Genomic DNA, 18928 nt, shown 5'->3' on the forward strand with positions numbered 1-18928 from the left:
CACATAAAACAATAACCAAGTTGCTATATACAGGCAGCCACTTACAGTACCCCTTCAACTGGAATACTTTTATTGGGTTTGTGGGAGGATCTGCAAGCCCTACCTGAAATCTGCAAACCATGAACATAGTGTCCAAACCCCACTGAATTCTATGGGAGTCTTGCTATTTTTTTCTGCTTTTTTCAAGGCAAATTTGCAAGCTTTTGGAAAAAATGCATAGGTTGCTGGGCACTGCCATGGGTAACATGCACCAATGCAAAAATAAATAAATTACTGTTTAGTGGTTTTTTTTTTTAATAAAGCTTAACCATTCCGCTACCAAGCCCTCCGGAACATTTTTCAAATCAGCTGGCCAAGCCATTTTTGCAAATCAGCTGTACAAGCCTGAAGTGAATAGCCGAACGGCGTTCGGCTCACTTCACTTCGGGTTGGTTATTCACACGGCTGCCTTCAGCAGCTTTGTGAATAACCCCCTATGTGTCCCCAGTTATTTACAAACAATGGAGTGATCACACGATCACTCTGGTGTTTGTGCTACACAGAGGATCGGTAAATATCAATGATACTTATCGATCCTCCGTACGGCCAGGAACAGAGCAGCTGTCATCCTGAAACTGACATGATGACAGCGGCTCCGTTCTCCTCACCGCTCAGCCATCCTGAAACTTGTGGCTTCTCCCCGCCAGCCGACGCTTGCTGCTCCGCCCCCCACCCCCCAACCCTGGAGATTTTTTTTTATCCCCGTTGCCACAGCCCCTACAAGCGGGGGACAGCAGCGGGGATCCATGGAGTCACAGATCCCTGCCTGGAGCGGCTCCAGGCAGGGATGAGAGGCTCCAGATGCCGGCAACTTTTTCCATTGATTTGATTTTCCACTGCTGCGTTGTTAGCGTTTGTAAAAGACCCCCCAAACCATATATTTTCTGAAAGCGCAGGCCCGGTAGAATAAAAAGATGGTGATACTAAATTTGTAGGCCGTGCGATAATTGTGCAAATGTTTCTCAAATTAATATTAAACCGATAAAAATACACAATTCAATTGATAAAACACACTAAAATCAGTATCAGCGCACAAAAAATAATAATTTTCTGACTAAATCTAAAAGATAAAACTGTATTGAGTTAATAAATAACAAATATTTGCAAATTTGAAATTGCGCCTTTTTGCGAAAAGGTAAAAAAATTACGGTACGCAAAACTGTAAATAAGCAACTTATGTTAAAAAAAAATGTCACGCTGTGTTGGTGTTTGTGTTGTGATAAAATGATACAGGCGTATATTTATTGCAACACAAAGATCACAACGCATGGCAATGCGTCACAAAGCTTTGCCATGCGCTGCCACAGTTAATTTAATTTTTTTTTAAAGAAAAAAATACATTAAAAAAATCATGCACTGCGATGCGTTCTAACAACGCACTGCAGCGCATGTGCATGGCGTACACCTCAATATGTGTATGTTATGTGGGGGGAGGGAGGGGTTGTGCTTTTTTTATTAGTTTTTTTTGTACACATTATTTTATTTATTTTTTAAATTTTCTATTTATTTTTTAATAATTTTTATTTTTTTACTGTTGGGGGGGCTGCGGCGAAATATCTGGGGTCTAAATAGACGCCTGACATTTTCCTTTTGAAATAGAAATTGAGGACATAAGTCCTCAATTTCTTTTTCTGCAGCCCCAGCACTCAATGAATGGGAAGCACTACAGAGGCTTCTCATTCATTCACAAACTAATGATAGTAAAAATATTTTACTATCATTAGTTTATGAATGGGGAAGAGCCTCTGTAGTGAGTGCTAGTCCCCATTCATAAATTCTTCAATGAACAGGCAGTTTCCTGTCTTTAACAGGAAACCGATGAAGTCACACACCGCTACCTCTGCTGGTCTGTTTATTGTAGCGCTTACATTTCACCAAGCTCAATCTTCTTATTCATTTTGCTCATAACATCTTAATAATGGACACAAACTAAAATGCTTAGCACCTAAGGTGAATTTTAAGTGATACTCCAGTCAAACAGCTTATTCACAGTTGAAATATATAAATGTTCACTGTTTACCTACAAAAAGAATTGTAATTCTTGTGAACCAGCCACATAAGGGCTGACCTGAGAAACAGTAAGGCCAGGTTCACACTTTTCCGGTGCAGTAACACACGTACACTGAAGGACGCTATATTGTGCATTAACCTGCAATGTATTAAAGCATTCCTTTCATTTTAAATGGATTGCCAACGCACCCCAAGCAAAACCGAACCTGGACTTTTTTGGACACGTATCACACAGCACAATATTGTATTGCGCTCCAGAGCAGGTGACTTACTTTAGTGTATTGGGGTGCCATTCTTTTTGACCACAGCACAATAATGTGAATGGGCCCTTAAGATAAACCAGCCACACTAAAGTGGTCGTTTTCACTAGCAGATGCACAGTATGTGTATTACAAGAACGGCTGTCCAAAATGACAAATCCTTTGCCAGGTAAAACAGTAAACATATATCAATCTAAATTGAATATTTAACTGTTTGTTTGGGGTTCCACTTTAACTGCACATGTCGAAAATGAAAAGAAAAATTACTGTTGTTGTGTAGACTGCATCTGCGTCATCTTCTATGACTCGAGACAATCCAAAGTCAGACACTTTGCAGACAAGGTTACTGTTGACCAGAATGTTTCGTGCCGCAAGATCCCGATGTACATATCCCATGTCAGCCAAATATCTCATTCCGGCTGCAATCCCTCTCAGCATCCCCACCAACTGAATGACAGTGAACTGTCCATCATGCTTCTGTAGGAAAAAAAAATATCTCATTCAGGTTTTGAATTTACATATCCCATTGCAGTATCAGTATTGCTAGACAGGTGTAACCCACTGATGTTGAACCACAGATGGATGTTTTGATCAGACTGCAATTGTTTTATGTTTAATGAATGGGAATTATGAATATTATGGATGGCTGTGTTGCCTCAAATGGCTGAATGTGTAATTACCTGGGCATTTGATCCCGGGGTGTTTAGTGTTTGGACTTTTACAAAGGGCATTGTCTGAGTAGATCCTGTACGTTTACCTTTGGGAGCTGAAGTAAACATTTCCAAAGATTTCTGAAGCAGAAAATGATCAGAGCTTAGTTTGATATATATGTAATGAAAAGTAATGGGTACAATACATAAAACTTAATATAAATAAATGTGCACTTTCTAGCTAATACTACACTTTTCCAAAAACTAACCTCCAAATAGCAACTGTAAGGCTATACTGTGCAGTTGTGAAAATAAAAGTTTATCTTAACCCCAGATCAAAAAAATTATATATTTCAGCTTTCCAGTCCTTAGATAACTAGCTGTATTAGTTTTTGTCTTTTGTCAGGTGATCCTGCCAGCGACACACTTCCTGTCCTAGTGTGACGACGCTCACTCAATGTACTGTATCTATGGAGGAGCAGGTTTGTTATTCCAGGTCAGGAAGTGTGTTAGGACTACAGAAAACCCCCAATCCTCATCTCTATAACATAGAAAGGAAGTATTCTTTAGTTTACAGAGAGCACTCAGGCAGGGTTGATAATTGTTGAGAATTCAGTGCAGCATTATCATCATCCTACAGGAAGTTAGGAACTCCCTGGACTTCTGGCAGAAGGGGAAAAGAAAGAAAGGGAGAAGTTCATTCCTAGGGTTTACATACACTTTAACTGTTAAGTGAAGCCCAGCACAATAATAAATATGCTAGGATTTCAAGGTACCCACAGCTTTTTAATGATTTTCACTTCCGTATGCCAATATTGGACTTTAATTGTAAGGTCTGAGGGCAACTTTAGCCCTCATGCAGAGTCATGGCTGATTGATCTTCAGGTAAATTCTATGGGCCATGTCAGATGAGCAATTCTGCCACTGGTATCACATTGCCAACAGCAGGATACCTAGATAAAGTACCCACTTCACTTAAAAATACTGTTCCCTTGTTGCCCAGAATGCTGCAGAATATTACTTTCTAGTGAGTGAACAACTAGAGAGCAACATCTCACTGGCCCTGCTAGTAAAGAAGCAACTTCATAGAAAAAGGTAAGTGGTCTGTTACCGATTCTGTCACCAGTGACCTGCCAGCATCAGGATTACTTTTCTGACATGATCCTATTAGTTGAACTGTATTTTCTAGAAGCTGTGGATCCTCTGGGATACAGTGTGTCCTGTGGAGTGACTGCAAACTGCACAGACACTCAAAGGGTAATTCCAGTTTCCCATCAAATGTGGGAAACTGAAATTACCTCCACAAATTGGACCCCTCAGCAACTGACACTTTGGAGAATGGAAGTCCTATACTGTAATCCTTGTCTAAACCCTTATAACTGCATTAAGATTATAATATAATCTTTAACCACTACAACTGAAACAATTTTAAAATGCATGGAAATTATGAATATTATGGATGGCTGTTCTGCTTTGAATGGCTGAATGTCTAATTACCTGGGCATTTGATCCAGGGGTGTTTAGTGTTTGGACTTTTATAAAGGGCATTGTCTGAGTAGATCCTGTACGTTTACTTTTGGGAGCTGAAGTAAACATTTCCAAAGATTTCTGAAGCAGAAAATGATCAGAGCTTAGTTTGATAAATATGTAATGAAAAGTAATGGGTACAATACATAAAAAGTAATATAAATAAATGTGCACTTTCTTGCTTAGTTTGATATATACGCAATAACAAGTTGGTACAATACATTAAGATATTAATATATATGTGCACTTTGTGGTTATCACTACCCTTTGCCAAAAACTAACCCCCATATCAGGACTGTAAGGGCATTTTCTACTGTGCTGAACATTAGCTGCTGGCATGCTGAGATGTAAGATACCTGCAACCATTAGATGATATTCCCCTTACACTGCCAATACTGGCAAGATTGGTCAGCCATCATGAAGTCTGTGGGACCTTTAGACCTCTGCAGAGACTCCTGTCTGATAGATGATAACAGAAAGTCTTTTAGTTGATCTGCATTTGTGGACATCTACTTTTACGTCTGAAATAAGTCTTTTGCCATCTTCAAACTAGACAAATAATTGTGTGATTTAAATAGGCATGTCCGTGTGCTTGTTTGGCCAATATAGGCAGTTGCTAATAATGTGTATTATGCATGCTGTTCAGCAGCCAGCTGATGGTGACTGTCATTTAACAACCTGCACACTGCAGACACGTACATGTTGGAGAATGGACATGTAGTTCTAAAATATTTGTCTCTCCTATTATAACCCAATTTCAGAGAATCTTTTATCTCTGAAATCTCTAATTATTTCTGTATGGAAGTGTGCCCTGGAAACCTGAAAGTAAGACTTAACCAGGTTTATCAGCGTACACACACCTCAAGTAACCTCTAGTTAAGCTCTGTCCTTGTTAATCACTACATATAAATGTCCCAATTTACTCTAACAGATTCAAATATGAACTACACTTCACAGACACCTTGATGACTGTCACTAACAGTCATGGCTGTAATGCAGCTCTACAAAAATTAGATAGGGGTGTATGAATTAGATGCCTTTGCTTCACATGACCAATTAGGAGTGAATGTATAAAACAAGCTCACAGTATTAGTGGTAATGGGCTAATTATAAGGCTAAATGCTCAAAGCTTACTTGTGGCTTCCTGCAATGTTCCAAGCCAGATGAAAGGAAAGTTTCATGAGACCCATAAGGGAATGAGAAATCAGCACCTTCAACCAGCAATGCAAATCTAAGGAGTGTCCCCACTTACTCCTGTTTTTAGCTTAAAGATGTGGTTGTCAAACTTTAGCCTTCCAGCTATGGTGAATCTATAAATTCCATCGTGCCTCTGGAAGGCATGCCTGTGGCTGTCAGTCGTCCAATGTCTTATAGGATTGTCATACCTGAGTTACTGGGGCTGCCACTGCTGGTGTTTTTCTTAAAGTGCTTGTTGCCTGTCTGTTATTCTGACTTACTAGCTTTATTACTGTTGGTCAGTAACCTGGAACAAGTATGTGGATCAGCAAAATAAGAGTCCTTAGCATACTTGTTCCAGATTGTTGAGTCAAAGCACTGAAGTCAAAGAGATATCATGGCAACTAGCATTTTCATAAGCAGAGATCAGCAATGGCAGCCTGCATGTTTTTTCCTTTAATACTGGTAAAAAAACAGGGCTTTTAAATGGGGCCTATGGTCTACACAACTATGAGGAAATGGAAAGATGCCTTCATACAGGTCTATTCTAAATATGCAGAAAAAAGGGGTTAATAAAAACACAATATTGTGTTTCCCATAATTTCCTTCATGTATTTACAACTGCTATCTCCCATTACATGAAGGCATGTGGGGCAGAAAGTAGTAATAAATAGTGTGAGTTTTAGTATTCAGTCAAATGCCCAACACACAATCAATGCAGTTCTGCTTCCACATTTTACCGTAGAGAATATTATCCAACCGTTTTGGAATCCAGCTCTAAGAACAGATCTTTCCTAAGCTAAAGTCATATTCTACCTCTCTGACTAATGTTATATTAAAAAGACATGGCAGAAAAATCATAAACATTGTCAATAATTTACATCTACTTATTTAAACGTTACTTTTTGCTATGAGGGCAATGTGAACCACACTTCAAAAACACCTTGATCATGATGTATAGCTTTCACATATGTTTTTAAATGTATGCAATTCTGTTTTATGCAGTTGGATGGAGAGATTTCCAATTATTTGATGAACTTCTGATGAACTGCCCCTCCCATGAGCACCTCTTTGATAGTTACAAACTGGTGAGCTATTTGCTGTTATCAGGGTCTGGTGTGTTTGGTATTCTTTATGGTTTCTTCATTAACCCTTGGTTAATCAGGGATTCTCATGTTTTGCTGCATTTGTAAATCATTGTTTTATATGTCCTTCTATCAGAACTCCTATATAGATCAGAGCAGAAAACCTACTTCCAGTGACACATTTAATTATAAATGTGTAATATCTAAGCAAGTTTCAAATATGTTATTTTTAAAAGTATGCTAGAAAATGGTTTTAATTTGATCTCCTTTACTATCTAGCAAGGTAGAAGAATATGGAACGCATTTTTTATATACCGTATTTGCCGACGTATAAGACGGGTTTTGAGACCTTAAAACATCCCCCGAAAATCGGGGGATCGTCTTAGACGCCGGGTACATACGAAAGGATACGGTATACTGCTACGGCTACATACAGTATACCGCGCTGAGCCAATCACAGCAGGCTTTGTATTAATGAATACAAAGCCTGTATTCATTAAAACAAAGCCTGCGGTGATTGACTCAGCTGAAGACGGAGGACACAGCGGGGATCGTGGACAAGGTAAGAGACTGTAATCACAAGTGTGGCTCGGGGTTACCGCTTATGGCACTGAAAATTAACCCCGAGCCACACTCGGGAATACAGCCATGGATGTTAGTGGGTGCATTTAAACATTATTTTGGGCTATACTCGTCTTATACGACGAGTATAGCGCATAACCTATATTTTAACACAAAACGTAGGGGGTCGTCTTATACGCCGAGTCGTCTTATATGCCGGCAAATACGGTAGTTCTAGTCTTATACACAAAGAACTACTGCTGGCCACCCTTGTCAAATAGTTGCATGGTTGACCCAGGAGCCAATATTGAATCTCTAGGTGGAAATGTTAGACCGGTAACAATATGCCAATACATTTACAATGAAAGTAAAGCGCTCTTTAAATTAACTTGCATCCAGTGTCTTGGTATTCTGTTACTCCAATTTATTTTTTTCAGTTTTATTAAACTTGTCACAGCAAAGCAAGTGAGAATACAGCAATAACAACATTATTGTGCCAGCGTGACTGAACACATTTTCCCACTTATACTTTGGGAATAAACACTTAAGATACAGGAAACTATATTGTTTTCAAGTTTTGTTATTTAAGCCGTTTGAATTCACTGACTGGGCATTCATTTGAAACTAACAAATAATTGGAACACGTCCTGGTGAAACTGTAGATGTTTTAAGAACAATGTCTAACCATGATGATTCATTAAACCTCACAGGAGCTATATCAAATTAGTATGGACAAAAATCTGCAGGTAAAATATGCCAGTCTGGGCTGTGAACGGAGCTAGGGCTTTATACATGAGATGCATTTGCTACACATGACCAACCAATTAGAAGTGAATGCATAGAACAGGCTTACAAACAGTATTAATGGGCAGATTATAAGACTAGGTGCTCAAACCTTACTCGTGGTTTCCCACAATGTTTCAAGACACATGAAAGGAAACATTTCATGAGACCCGCAAGGGAAAGAGCAAGCAGCGATATATCCTGCAGTATAACTCTAAAGTTTGTCCCCACACACTCCTGGTAATAGTTTAAAGTAAACATGTCATGCCAAAAGTACAGGGGATGCTCACCATTTTCTGAAAATACCAGCTGCCTGACTGTTGTTAAAGGTTTCCTTTAACCTCCCTGGCGGTATGATTATGCAGGATTTTAGCATGCCAAAGCGGTACATTGTTTTTCATTGCAATTTGTTGTTTTATATTGTAGGCCTGTAATTCTTAGTAAATCTTAAGAATAACGCACTAAATCTGTCCAAACAAGAGTCCAGTAGACATCCCAGGTATGATAACGTTTGAAACGCGAAATCATAAATTATAATATAATTAATAATTATAATAAGAACAGTTTCCTCCTAATTTAAAGCCATACTGTACCTTGCTGAAAAATAAAATATTAAAAAGACAAGGCAGGAAAATAATTTACTTTGTAAATCATTTAAATATACTTATTTAAATTGCTTTTTGCTATGGGGGAAATTAGACTTGTGGAATTAGTCTATGCAATCATTATGCAGATAATCATAAATAATTATAGACAGCTGTGCCTAATTTACAGAGAACAATTTTGAATGCTACTGGACAAGATACACATTTCAAACCCCCATAAGGGCATAACAGTATGAGAGTAATACTATTTATAAGGTTGATGATTTCATGTCCATGGCTTACAAATCCAAAGTTTGTCAGAAAAGTGAAGTAATGCTTTAAATTACTTCAGTTTTAAAAACTGTTGTACAGTACTAAACGTAGTCCATTGATCAAAAGATATTTTTTTTTATGTTCATAACAACAGTTTCATGCTGTATTTCTATTTTACAAAAAGTACATATAGCACACTATTGATCTACAGAACTCGTATTTTATTGCATTCTAAACTTACACAAATACAAAAAGAATACAATTTTACAACATACACTTTACTATCTTGACATTACTAAAGCCTCTGTTAAATATAACCTTCCAAGCAATGGCTACATCAGAAAGAATAAAACATTTCTAAGATTAAACAAGAACCTGTCCTTTTTCCCCTGCCAGCCACTGAAATAAGACCTTAGGCAACCAGGCTGCTTTAGATGCTGATGTTTAAATTAAAGGAATGGGTTTCCTATTACGTCCTAATCAATACAGCTGAAGCGAAAGCAAATGTAAACATAAATCCCATGCATATTTATAAAACACTAGACATTCATTCTCAAATATTATATGAACAGCACTCACCCTTAAAAATGCATCTAGAGATCCATTCTCCATGTATTCAATTACAATCATTACCGGTTTTCCTAAAAACATAAAAAGTTAAATGTTTGTGAAACCTTCACCAAACCAAAAAACGACACTGGTTTTGATAAGAAACATCTTTGTGGACTTGAAAGTTTCCATTTAGGAAGTAGCAGAAATGGTAACAAGATAGGCAGTTTTAAACATCAGGGAAATAATTTGTACATATAAATAATCAAAGTTGACATAAACTGGAGATAGCACTTTGAAAAGTACTTTCTTTCCATGTGTAGGATATATTGCATGCGTGGTTAAAGTAAATCCTAGAGAAAGCCTATCTTTGTTTAGTAATTTAAATAACATCCATTTGTACATGATAAATATTTACAACAAGACTGAAAACATTCCATTCAAGCGTAGCAAAACCTAAAAGCCACAAGTGGGAGATTTGCTTACCGCGTGTTACCACTCCTTCCAAATGAACAACATTTGGATGGTCAAACTGGCCCATTATACTCGCTTCACACAAAAAGTCTCTTCTCTGCTTTTCTGTGTAGCCAACTTTAAGGGTTTTTATAGCAACGGCTACATCTCTCTTCCCAGGAAGCTTTAGCCGGCCACTACACACTTCACCAAATTCTCCTACAAAGAAATAAACAAATAAGTATACCTACTTTTTTTTTTTTAATGCCCATCAAGTTTATTGGTCTTCTGATCCAATTGTCTCTAGAACCTATGGGTTTACATAAAAGTCAAACTATGGGATTTGTTTTTACGAAACAGCTGTGCCCCCTTTCCTGTTTGATAAAAAAAAAATGGTCTGAAAGCACTAATCACTAACTCTATGATTCAATGCTGCCCTCCACATCCTCTTCCACACCATTTGCCACTCCTCTTCTAGGTCAAATTGCTCCCAGTGTCGTTTAACCACTTACCATGAGCCCTGACTGTCAAAGACACACCCAGGGAGGTGTCCTCATGAAGCCTGGGATCATAGTGGAATGCTGTATATTTTAACACTTTCACGTCACAACTTGAGTGCTATTCGATGGAGCAATGAGGACCGCCCACAACCAATGCTGGAGAAGAAGGACCCCACTCATCACATGACAAACTGGAAGAAACCTGGATTTTAATGAAGAACTCCAAGCAGAAGAAAACGTAACCCTTGCAGTGGGGCTATCCCTGCACTGCAAGGGTTAAGTGCTCATTTTCGCCTAGGATCTAAAATACAAAGATATACTCCTGAACCTTGGTCCCGACTGGCTGCTAGACTGGTCCCTGTAGCCTCTCTTCCCCTCTGCTCTGGTGGTCTAAGAACCCCTGAGTTGCCACGTTCAATACAGTGTACCGGATGGGAGGATGCCGAGGGTCAATCCATCTCCAAAGTGGAGGTGGAAAGAGGATGCAGAGACTGGTCTAGAAGCCAGGCGTTATTGTTATTTTAGACCTGAGACGAAAACTAGCACTTAACCCTTCCAGTGCAGGGGTAGCCCTGCAAGGATGAAGTTTTCTTCTGCTCGGAGTTCTTCTTTAAGTATACATTTTTTTGACATGTATTTGTCAGGAAAGGTAGTAGCAAATGTTCACATAGTTTACTGAATAAAGTGAACTAATGTTCACTTAAAATACCTAATCATGTGCACAGAAATGTTTTTAAAAAGTAAGTCAACCGCTATATCTCTATCACTTTGCTTTAGGTACAGAAGTCTCCCTGCAAGCTGAATAATGTCGTTATCCAAGCACAGATAAACATGCATTCAAATAGTGATCTCCTTAAGTCAGAAGAAAAAAGTCGGGATGATGCTTAATTATTCAGCTATTGTTTGGAACATGAGTGAAAATTTATCTTTTATCAACTTTGAAAGCAAAAGGTAGCTAGGGGTTAGAGTCATTAGGGGCTGGATGCTAAAGCACATTCATCACCTATGTGAAATTACCACACTGATCCAGTGTTTCGACATCCCCTACGTGGGGACCCTGTCTGTGGCAAGGAAGTGAACAGTTACTTCAGCATCAAAGTCCCCAAACACCCCAATTCCTACTCATTTCAGCAAGGTGTAGCATGACACAAAGCGAATACTTCTCGGAATGCTTGTGTGTTTTGAGCTATTCATCCCAGTACACCCTTTCTGGCCCACACTTTAGGAACACTAGTGTAATAATTACACTATGTCTAGCTATCAAAAAGTAACCTTTCCATTGGTGACAGTCTGTGAATATTGTCTAGCTATTATTTGTATGTTTAATTCACATAAAAACATAAAATCTAACTTTAATAAATCAGCTATATATGAAGTAAATCAAGTGTAATACATATTATATGCTTATATTTAAACAGCTGTAGTCAAGTGATGTTTCCAAACTAATGCAGTTTTTATGAAACCCACATAAGACCTGTGATGTGTAAAAGGATATTTTATTTTAAAAGATATTGTATGATTAATTAAATGAAATCCCAGCACGGTAAATAAATCCTGTTACCTTCTTCTAATGCAAACATAGACAACATCTATGAAAGAACAGCAATAAACACGATTTACTACCTTACCTTTAGTGCTCATAAATTTTTACTGAGGAATAAAATAAAAATGCACTTGATTTTTGGCGCAACAGTAAGGTTGTGTTTGTGAACGCTGTGTATGTTATTTGAGGTTTACCTCACGGAGTCATCACGCTGAAGCTGTTTGTACCAAGCCCAAGGTTTGCAATGACAAACAATAAACAAAGGGACATTTCAATGCAGTCACACAATCTCATAAGGCCTGCTGTTGTTGCGAAACACTCTTATCACAGATTTCACAAAATTACATACACACTGTATAATTTAGCGATCCTATCCAGCCAGAATTAAGCACTGCATCCTGTCAGTGGATAGAGAACCTGATATTTAATATCTCTGCCCTAATGACAATGTGCTTTGTTTTTTAATCTTGTGTTCAATTATATATTAAGTCAGGAAATGAGATTAGCTGTTTTCACCTGTAGGATTTATCTAAATAGAGTTGTTCACAGGATAACTTGCTTAGTCCTATATAATTATACCTTAAATGTGTGTGCTGGGAAGCAATTTGGCATTTAACATTCATTATTTTGTTGCCTGTGGCGGCAGAAGTATTTCTCTGTCAAAAAAGGCATATTAAGTAAAAAAGATGTGTGCCACTACTGATACTATGTACAGAGTGTGTTAGCATGTTTGTATAGTGAATTATCCTTTTTGAATGATGCTGTTAAGCCCCATGTATCTCTTTTATGCATGTGCACTATAATTTAGTCTTTACAGAGCCTTGTATTAAGTCTCCCAACAAACAAATCAGTGAATCCCACTAACACCAACATACAACATGTATAATTTACTACAATGAATTGGACATAATTCACTACTTTACTTTGATTGTTTATAAGCAGGATTGCAATGGCAATCACTAACTATACCCAAAGTCATTAGTCCTAAAGAAATGATCAAATGACCAAAAATATTTCCTTCAGCTGATATGCACGTTTATACATATGCAAGCTTGTATCTTAAAAGTCTGCATGTTATTCTGTATCATTGTGGTTTGTTTATCTCTTTACTGACATGGAAAACAGCAGGTTACATGCCATACATTTTCAGCCCACCAATAAACCTTGTCTGTTGTGGAGGATCTGCTGAGGTTGCTGGCTAAATGACTATCATTTGAATCTGTTGAAATTGCAAGTACTGAATGAACTTTGTCTAATATCCATGGGTAAATTAAGGGTAATAACACTTACAATCCCATCCATTAGACTACAGAGTTACTAAACCAGGAGTTGCTGCCAGCTGGCAGTGCCCCCATACTGGGGCCTTCACCATTTAAGGGATATAGGAGACCAAGAAAGGGTCAGAACTGCTCTACGAGAACAGAGGTTGATGTTTGCTAAGCTCTTTTTTTGCATATAAACCTAAAATGTAAGCTACTATAAATAATATCCACCATCAGAAGCTTGGATAGCAGAAAGTAGTGCACTACATTGTTTAGAAATGGAATACTATCTGAAAATAATATTGAGCAGTGAATTCAGTGAATAGAGTAGTCTTATTTGTAAAATGAGTTTATTATATTTAATATTGCTAATCACTATACTGCTAGCAAGGAAAGTGTATGTGGATTCCATAAATCCACTGAACTCTTGGGGTTATTTGTTTTTTTTTAAATCTGTATCAGATATTGGTCTGTTCATAGCAGCTTATTTATCTCTATTTCCGACCCATGATCTTGACTAAAGTCTCCTGCAAACATAAATACTGCCTGCTATGTCTGGTGTTTATAAACATAGCAGACAATACATAATAATTCCTAAAGTCGTAAAATGATTCCTACTGAGTTGTCCATGTTTTTAATATGTAATTGATCTAACCTTAATGACATTGTTAACCATCAAAATGGACTTCACCAGTGACTAAAACAGGTTAAAAGGAGTCAAATGTAAGGGGGTGCCTTTAGAAACCTTCAGTTGTCCTATAGTGAAATTCTTTTTTTGCTTGTATGTTTGTAAACATGTTAGTGTATGTCAGTTTGTGAAGAATGGAACCTTTCACTTAGGCCCCGTTCACACCTGGGCGTTTTGTAGCGCGTTCCTACGCTCTGCAAAATGCTCAAACACCGAAATCCCATTATTTCCAATGGGTATGGTTCACACCTGGGCGTATTACAGGCCGTATAAACGCGCTACAAACTGCCCTACGCCAAAAGAAGTACAGGAGCTTCTTTGGGGCGAATTTGCCGTGCATATCCATTTAGCGAATCGCGCTAAAAACGCGCCACACATATTCGATAAGCCTAAGTGTAAACCCAGCCTAACAGTCATGTAGTCTAATCCATTCCAGACGCTTATCCAAGATAAGATGCCAGATAGGGTTTTTAAGGGGGAAACATAAAAAATGTGGGGTTCAAATTCTACTTCACATCAGAGTCCCCCCTTTCACATGAGAATTACCCTTTATATCAAGAGCCCACCTTTGTATCAGGTGCCCCTCTTTACATTAGCGTTCGACTTTTTTACATCAAGAGCCCCTCCCTTCACATCAGAATCCCTCTTCTCATTGGAGGTATGGCGACGTGAAAATTTTGAGGCTCCCCTGGAAGCCAGAAGGCATCCCAGGGTGCCACAGCATGATGGTTAACAAATGCTAGTCTAATAATGCAGTAGAAGAGCTTATACTTAAAATATAAAAAAAATCAACACTTTCCCCATAACACACAGATCAAAACAATGGACCGTTTTACAGGGATTTCACAAGCACAGCATATTTTTTATTTTTTTTAAAGGCACTTTACATTCTGTTAAAAGAAAATGTTTTGCTTTTAAGCTGTAATTATTTTCCTGTCATATCATATTTGATATTCAATCTAGGCTAAATGGAAATGTTGAAGAAAACAGACACCTCTGACTTACCTGCACCAATCACGCGCTCAATTTTTATACAGGATGCATCTAACTCCTTGGCAAATTGATGGACAGCTCTATTTGGATCTTCATATGTTTCAGGGTCAATGTAGGTTTTGGTGCCTGGAAATTTAACTGTAATGATGTCAGAAAGCAGAACAGTGATGAAGGAATGCACTTTTATGTGCAGTTAGCTAGGATTGTCATTTTTACTGCTTCTAGGCAGAAGGTATTTCTTTCATGAAGCCAAGTACATGTAAGAATCAGGATAATGTGCAAGCGCAGCATGATAACCAGTATGTGTACACATGCATATTAAACAAGATCCGGAGGAAAGAAAGTTAAAGCTCAGCATACTAATATAGCACAGTGTTATTTGTTGAGTAACCCAACTGCTACGGCAATATTTGAGTGCTGCAGTGAAAATTACTTTTACGATGCTGCCTGGCTGTGATATCACTCAAAAATATACATTTTAATTTCTTAATTTCCACTACTCCAATTTTGTAAGTGAGGTAGAAACTCAATCACTCCATAATGTAGTTACCACCAGCTAGATCATGCATATGCCTTTTGATTATATGAATCAATGTAAAATTTGGAGAGCGTATACCATAAAAAAGACAGAAAGCATCATTAAGTAAGGCCAGGGCAACTGCAATGGTGCTTATTTGCTTAAATAAGAAACATGGTAAGTAATACTCTGTAGCAAGGGTTCTCGGAACATGTGAATATGACACAATGACCTTGCTAATCATATTGCTATTACATTTTAAAAGCAAAAAAATATCCACATACTGTAAGTGGCACATGAGCTCTGTCTAAAGCTAAGTACTTCAGATTGTATTTGATAATGGACCAAGTTTTTTGTTTTCAAACCTTGCAAAATGTTAAATTCAAAGGCTCAGGTTGGAGGGACATTAAAGGGCTTTCAGGAAAAAGAAAAAAAGCATCTGATTCTCAATGCAGGGACAAGGATGTCTCAACACATATACAAATACAAAATGGGCTAATATGTAATATAGGGACACTAGTTCGGCTGTTAGTGCATTCACTCATTGAAGCAAAGGCTAACACAAAACTAGAAAGTCAGCTCTAAAATTTTCCCCATATTTCAACAATTCTGAACACAGAAATGGAAAGCCAACCCTAAAAGTTTCCCAATATCTGAACATGCCTGCCAACATCTAAAGGTTGTGTGTTGACAAGTTTTATTTGCTTCAAACGGGTTTTGCATTTCCATACAAGTCTATGGGGATGCAAAACCTGTTTAAAGCAAGTCAAATGCAGGTCAGAATGAGTTTAATTAACATTTATATGCATCTGATTCTATTTTTATTTATCTCAGAAGCATCTGAAACTCATGCTATTGACTAGGGATGCCCCGATACCGTTTTTTTTGGTGCCGTGTGCCCAGATTATCAGGAAGGCTTCCTGGCTTCCTGACCAATAAGGAAGCCGGGCGGCGAGTCATGAGGTGCCGTCCGGCTTCCTGATTGGTGAGGAAGCCAGCCTGCCTAGCAACAAGTGAAGCTAGCTTCCTAGCCAATCAGGAAGCCGGGCGGCACGTCATGACCCACCTCCCAGCTTCATGATTGGAAAGGAAGCCGGCTCCATGCTCCCCCTGCACTGCAGTATCGAGGGTAAGTATCGGTGGATTGGGGCGAGTATAAGCACTCACCCAAATACTCAATATTGGCACCGATGCTAGTATCGGTGCACCCCTACTATTGACCCAAGCCCTTAACATAGGCCTTAAAACTTAAACAGGTCAAAAATGACATCCTTCCACCTCAGTCAAATGGCTTAAAATTCAGGTGAGGATTAAATAATTTAGGGGTACACATAGGAGGCAGCAATAACTACTGTCAGTGACAGAAGCATTCTTTACTGTTCAATGACCCGGACAATCAATCCTTTTTAGCAATTAACATGCATTTTCTTTGGGCAAGAAACAGTGATGGGATCCAGTGCTAAATGTCAGGCAGATGCTCCCATCTCCCACCATAATTCTTGGGCAGATATCTGTTCATCTGCAGCTGAAGTTATGTCCATATAAGTCAGCTGCTTGGATTAGATTACTGCTCTCTATTAATTACTCTAATATAGGAGTCAGGCTTTTTTAAGCTGATAAAATCCTACACAGTCAAACGCTGCTTGTAATGGTAAGAGATCCTCATTCTGCACAACATCACAGTTTTCACATGCAGGCAGTGATTAAACGCAGCAATGTGATATCTAAAACAGTGGCTTCGCTTTCAATTCTGATATTTCACAGGACAATTTTTAAAATAAACCATTGAATGGAATAACAGGAGGGAAGGGAATGAAAGGATAGAAAAGTTAACTGTAAATGTTTGCATGAATATGAAATTATTCATACACTTCCTGAAATCTTCTACATTTATTGTTTTTGTTTATCCCTATATATTTGTATTCTTGTTTTATTATTCTATCTAATTGTATCCTAACACTTCCAAAATGAAAACAATAGCATAAAAAGCAAGTATTGTAGCATAAATTAATGATTTCTTGAGACACCAGCATCTCTGACTTCTCATTTAAATAAATCAGAATTTTGACAATGTTGAGCAACAGTTTGAATGGAATGCCAGCAATTAATTTATCTTTCAGCTCTCATTTGCATAATTCAATCACTTAGTCTGTATTTTTTGCTATCAACACCTTGCTCTTATCTGTTAGTGAGTCTGAAATAGATGAATGAAAGAGAGAGAGTGGGAGGGCATAGGAAACAATAGGTTAACCTCCTACAATGTCATTTCAGGCAGGCAGATGGAGAACGAGCCACACTCTCGTTTTCCATGATAAGCGGCCTGGATTCCAAGTAACCTCGTGCATCTCAAACGGGCCTCCGATGGTTCTTTATTCGAGCTGTCATGAAACATTTTGACAGGAGAGAGCTACTCTGGCATACCAACATGAAATAGTGTTGGCTGGGATCTCAAAGCATTGTTGGTAGGAAACCATAGGAGGAAATAAAAATGTAAATTGCAATTGCTTTAGTAAACAGAGCTATTGTTTTTAAAAGAGCTCGATTCAATGAAAGATGGAAGCGCATAGAAAATTAAGGTACAGTGTGGACCTCACTAAACCAAGTTTAATGCTTTTTTCCACAAGGAAAAAAATCAATAAAAAGGCATTCAAACTCCTGAAAATTTGCGTTATACAAAAGAACAATAAAACAAAACCAACTGTAAATAGCTGGTGACCACTGTGTTCTGTTGCTGCTGATGCAGTCAGATTAAATGAATCACAAGCCTTGCCTTCAACGCATGCTGACAGACTGGTTCAGCAAAAAAAAAAATCTGGTCCTTTCCAAGAATACTTTGCTTAGAGCTGTAAAACTGGCAATAATGGATGCATAGGATACTACAGAAAAGAAATACAGCTAAGCTGCAATTCAGAAATAAATCCTAATCAAATTAACAGTTGATCTGAATTAATTTTTTAGATAATAGAATACTACATATAATGTTACATAAAAATGTTTAATACAGTAATTCCTGAAATGTAACAAAATGAATCATAAGCAAGCCATGAAGAAGAATATATTATAGATTAGAATATATGCAAAATGTTTTATATTTAATGTTAGCAGCAAAAATAAATACATTAATTCATAAATGTGATTTTGCACATATAGCATGTCATTGTGTATCTTTTAGGTGTGAATAGCATGGAAAAGGCAAAATACCATGAAGTCACTCGCACTCCGTTTCTAGATACGTTTCGGGACCAGGCAGTCCCTTCTTCAGGCAACAACAGTATATGCGTAGAGAAGGATCACAACCTCTAAAGTTTCTACTTTAGTTTCATTGAGGCGATTTTTTCTCTAATACCTCTCCTAGTGACAAGGTTGTCACCAGAACAATCTCCAACAAATACAAAGGCAGCACTAAAAACACTTTCTTTAGTAGAGAAGGACAAAGTAAGAACTCCGCTTTCTATTGAAGATTTCCCCTCACTTT

At 37.9% G+C, this 18928-nt stretch overlaps 1 protein-coding gene across 11 annotated transcripts in view; it reads right to left on the reverse strand.

The window, feature by feature from the left end:
• Nucleotides 1–18928, reverse strand: part of EPHA7 (EPH receptor A7) — a 200117-nt gene that overhangs the window by 18261 nt on the left and 162928 nt on the right. For 2 of the 11 annotated variants that reach the window (XM_018558951.1, XM_018558949.1), the window contains exons 10-15: nt 14949–15074; nt 9984–10169; nt 9528–9589; nt 4457–4567; nt 2990–3100; nt 2577–2786 (exon numbers count right to left, since the gene is read on the reverse strand). In XM_018558951.1, coding sequence (XP_018414453.1) covers nt 2577–2786; nt 2990–3100; nt 4457–4567; nt 9528–9589; nt 9984–10169; nt 14949–15074 — 806 coding nt within the window. Of the gene's footprint in view, nt 1–2545; nt 2787–2989; nt 3101–4456; nt 4568–9527; nt 9590–9983; nt 10170–14948; nt 15075–18928 lie in introns of all 11 variants that reach the window. The other 9 variants (XM_018558954.1, XM_018558953.1, XM_018558959.1 and 6 more) reach the window with 7 other exon arrangements.

Source organism: Nanorana parkeri, unplaced genomic scaffold (genome assembly GCF_000935625.1).
Source record: "Nanorana parkeri isolate BGI_ZX_2015 unplaced genomic scaffold, ASM93562v1 scaffold370, whole genome shotgun sequence".
In the NCBI taxonomy this organism is placed as follows: Eukaryota; Metazoa; Chordata; class Amphibia; order Anura; family Dicroglossidae; genus Nanorana; species Nanorana parkeri.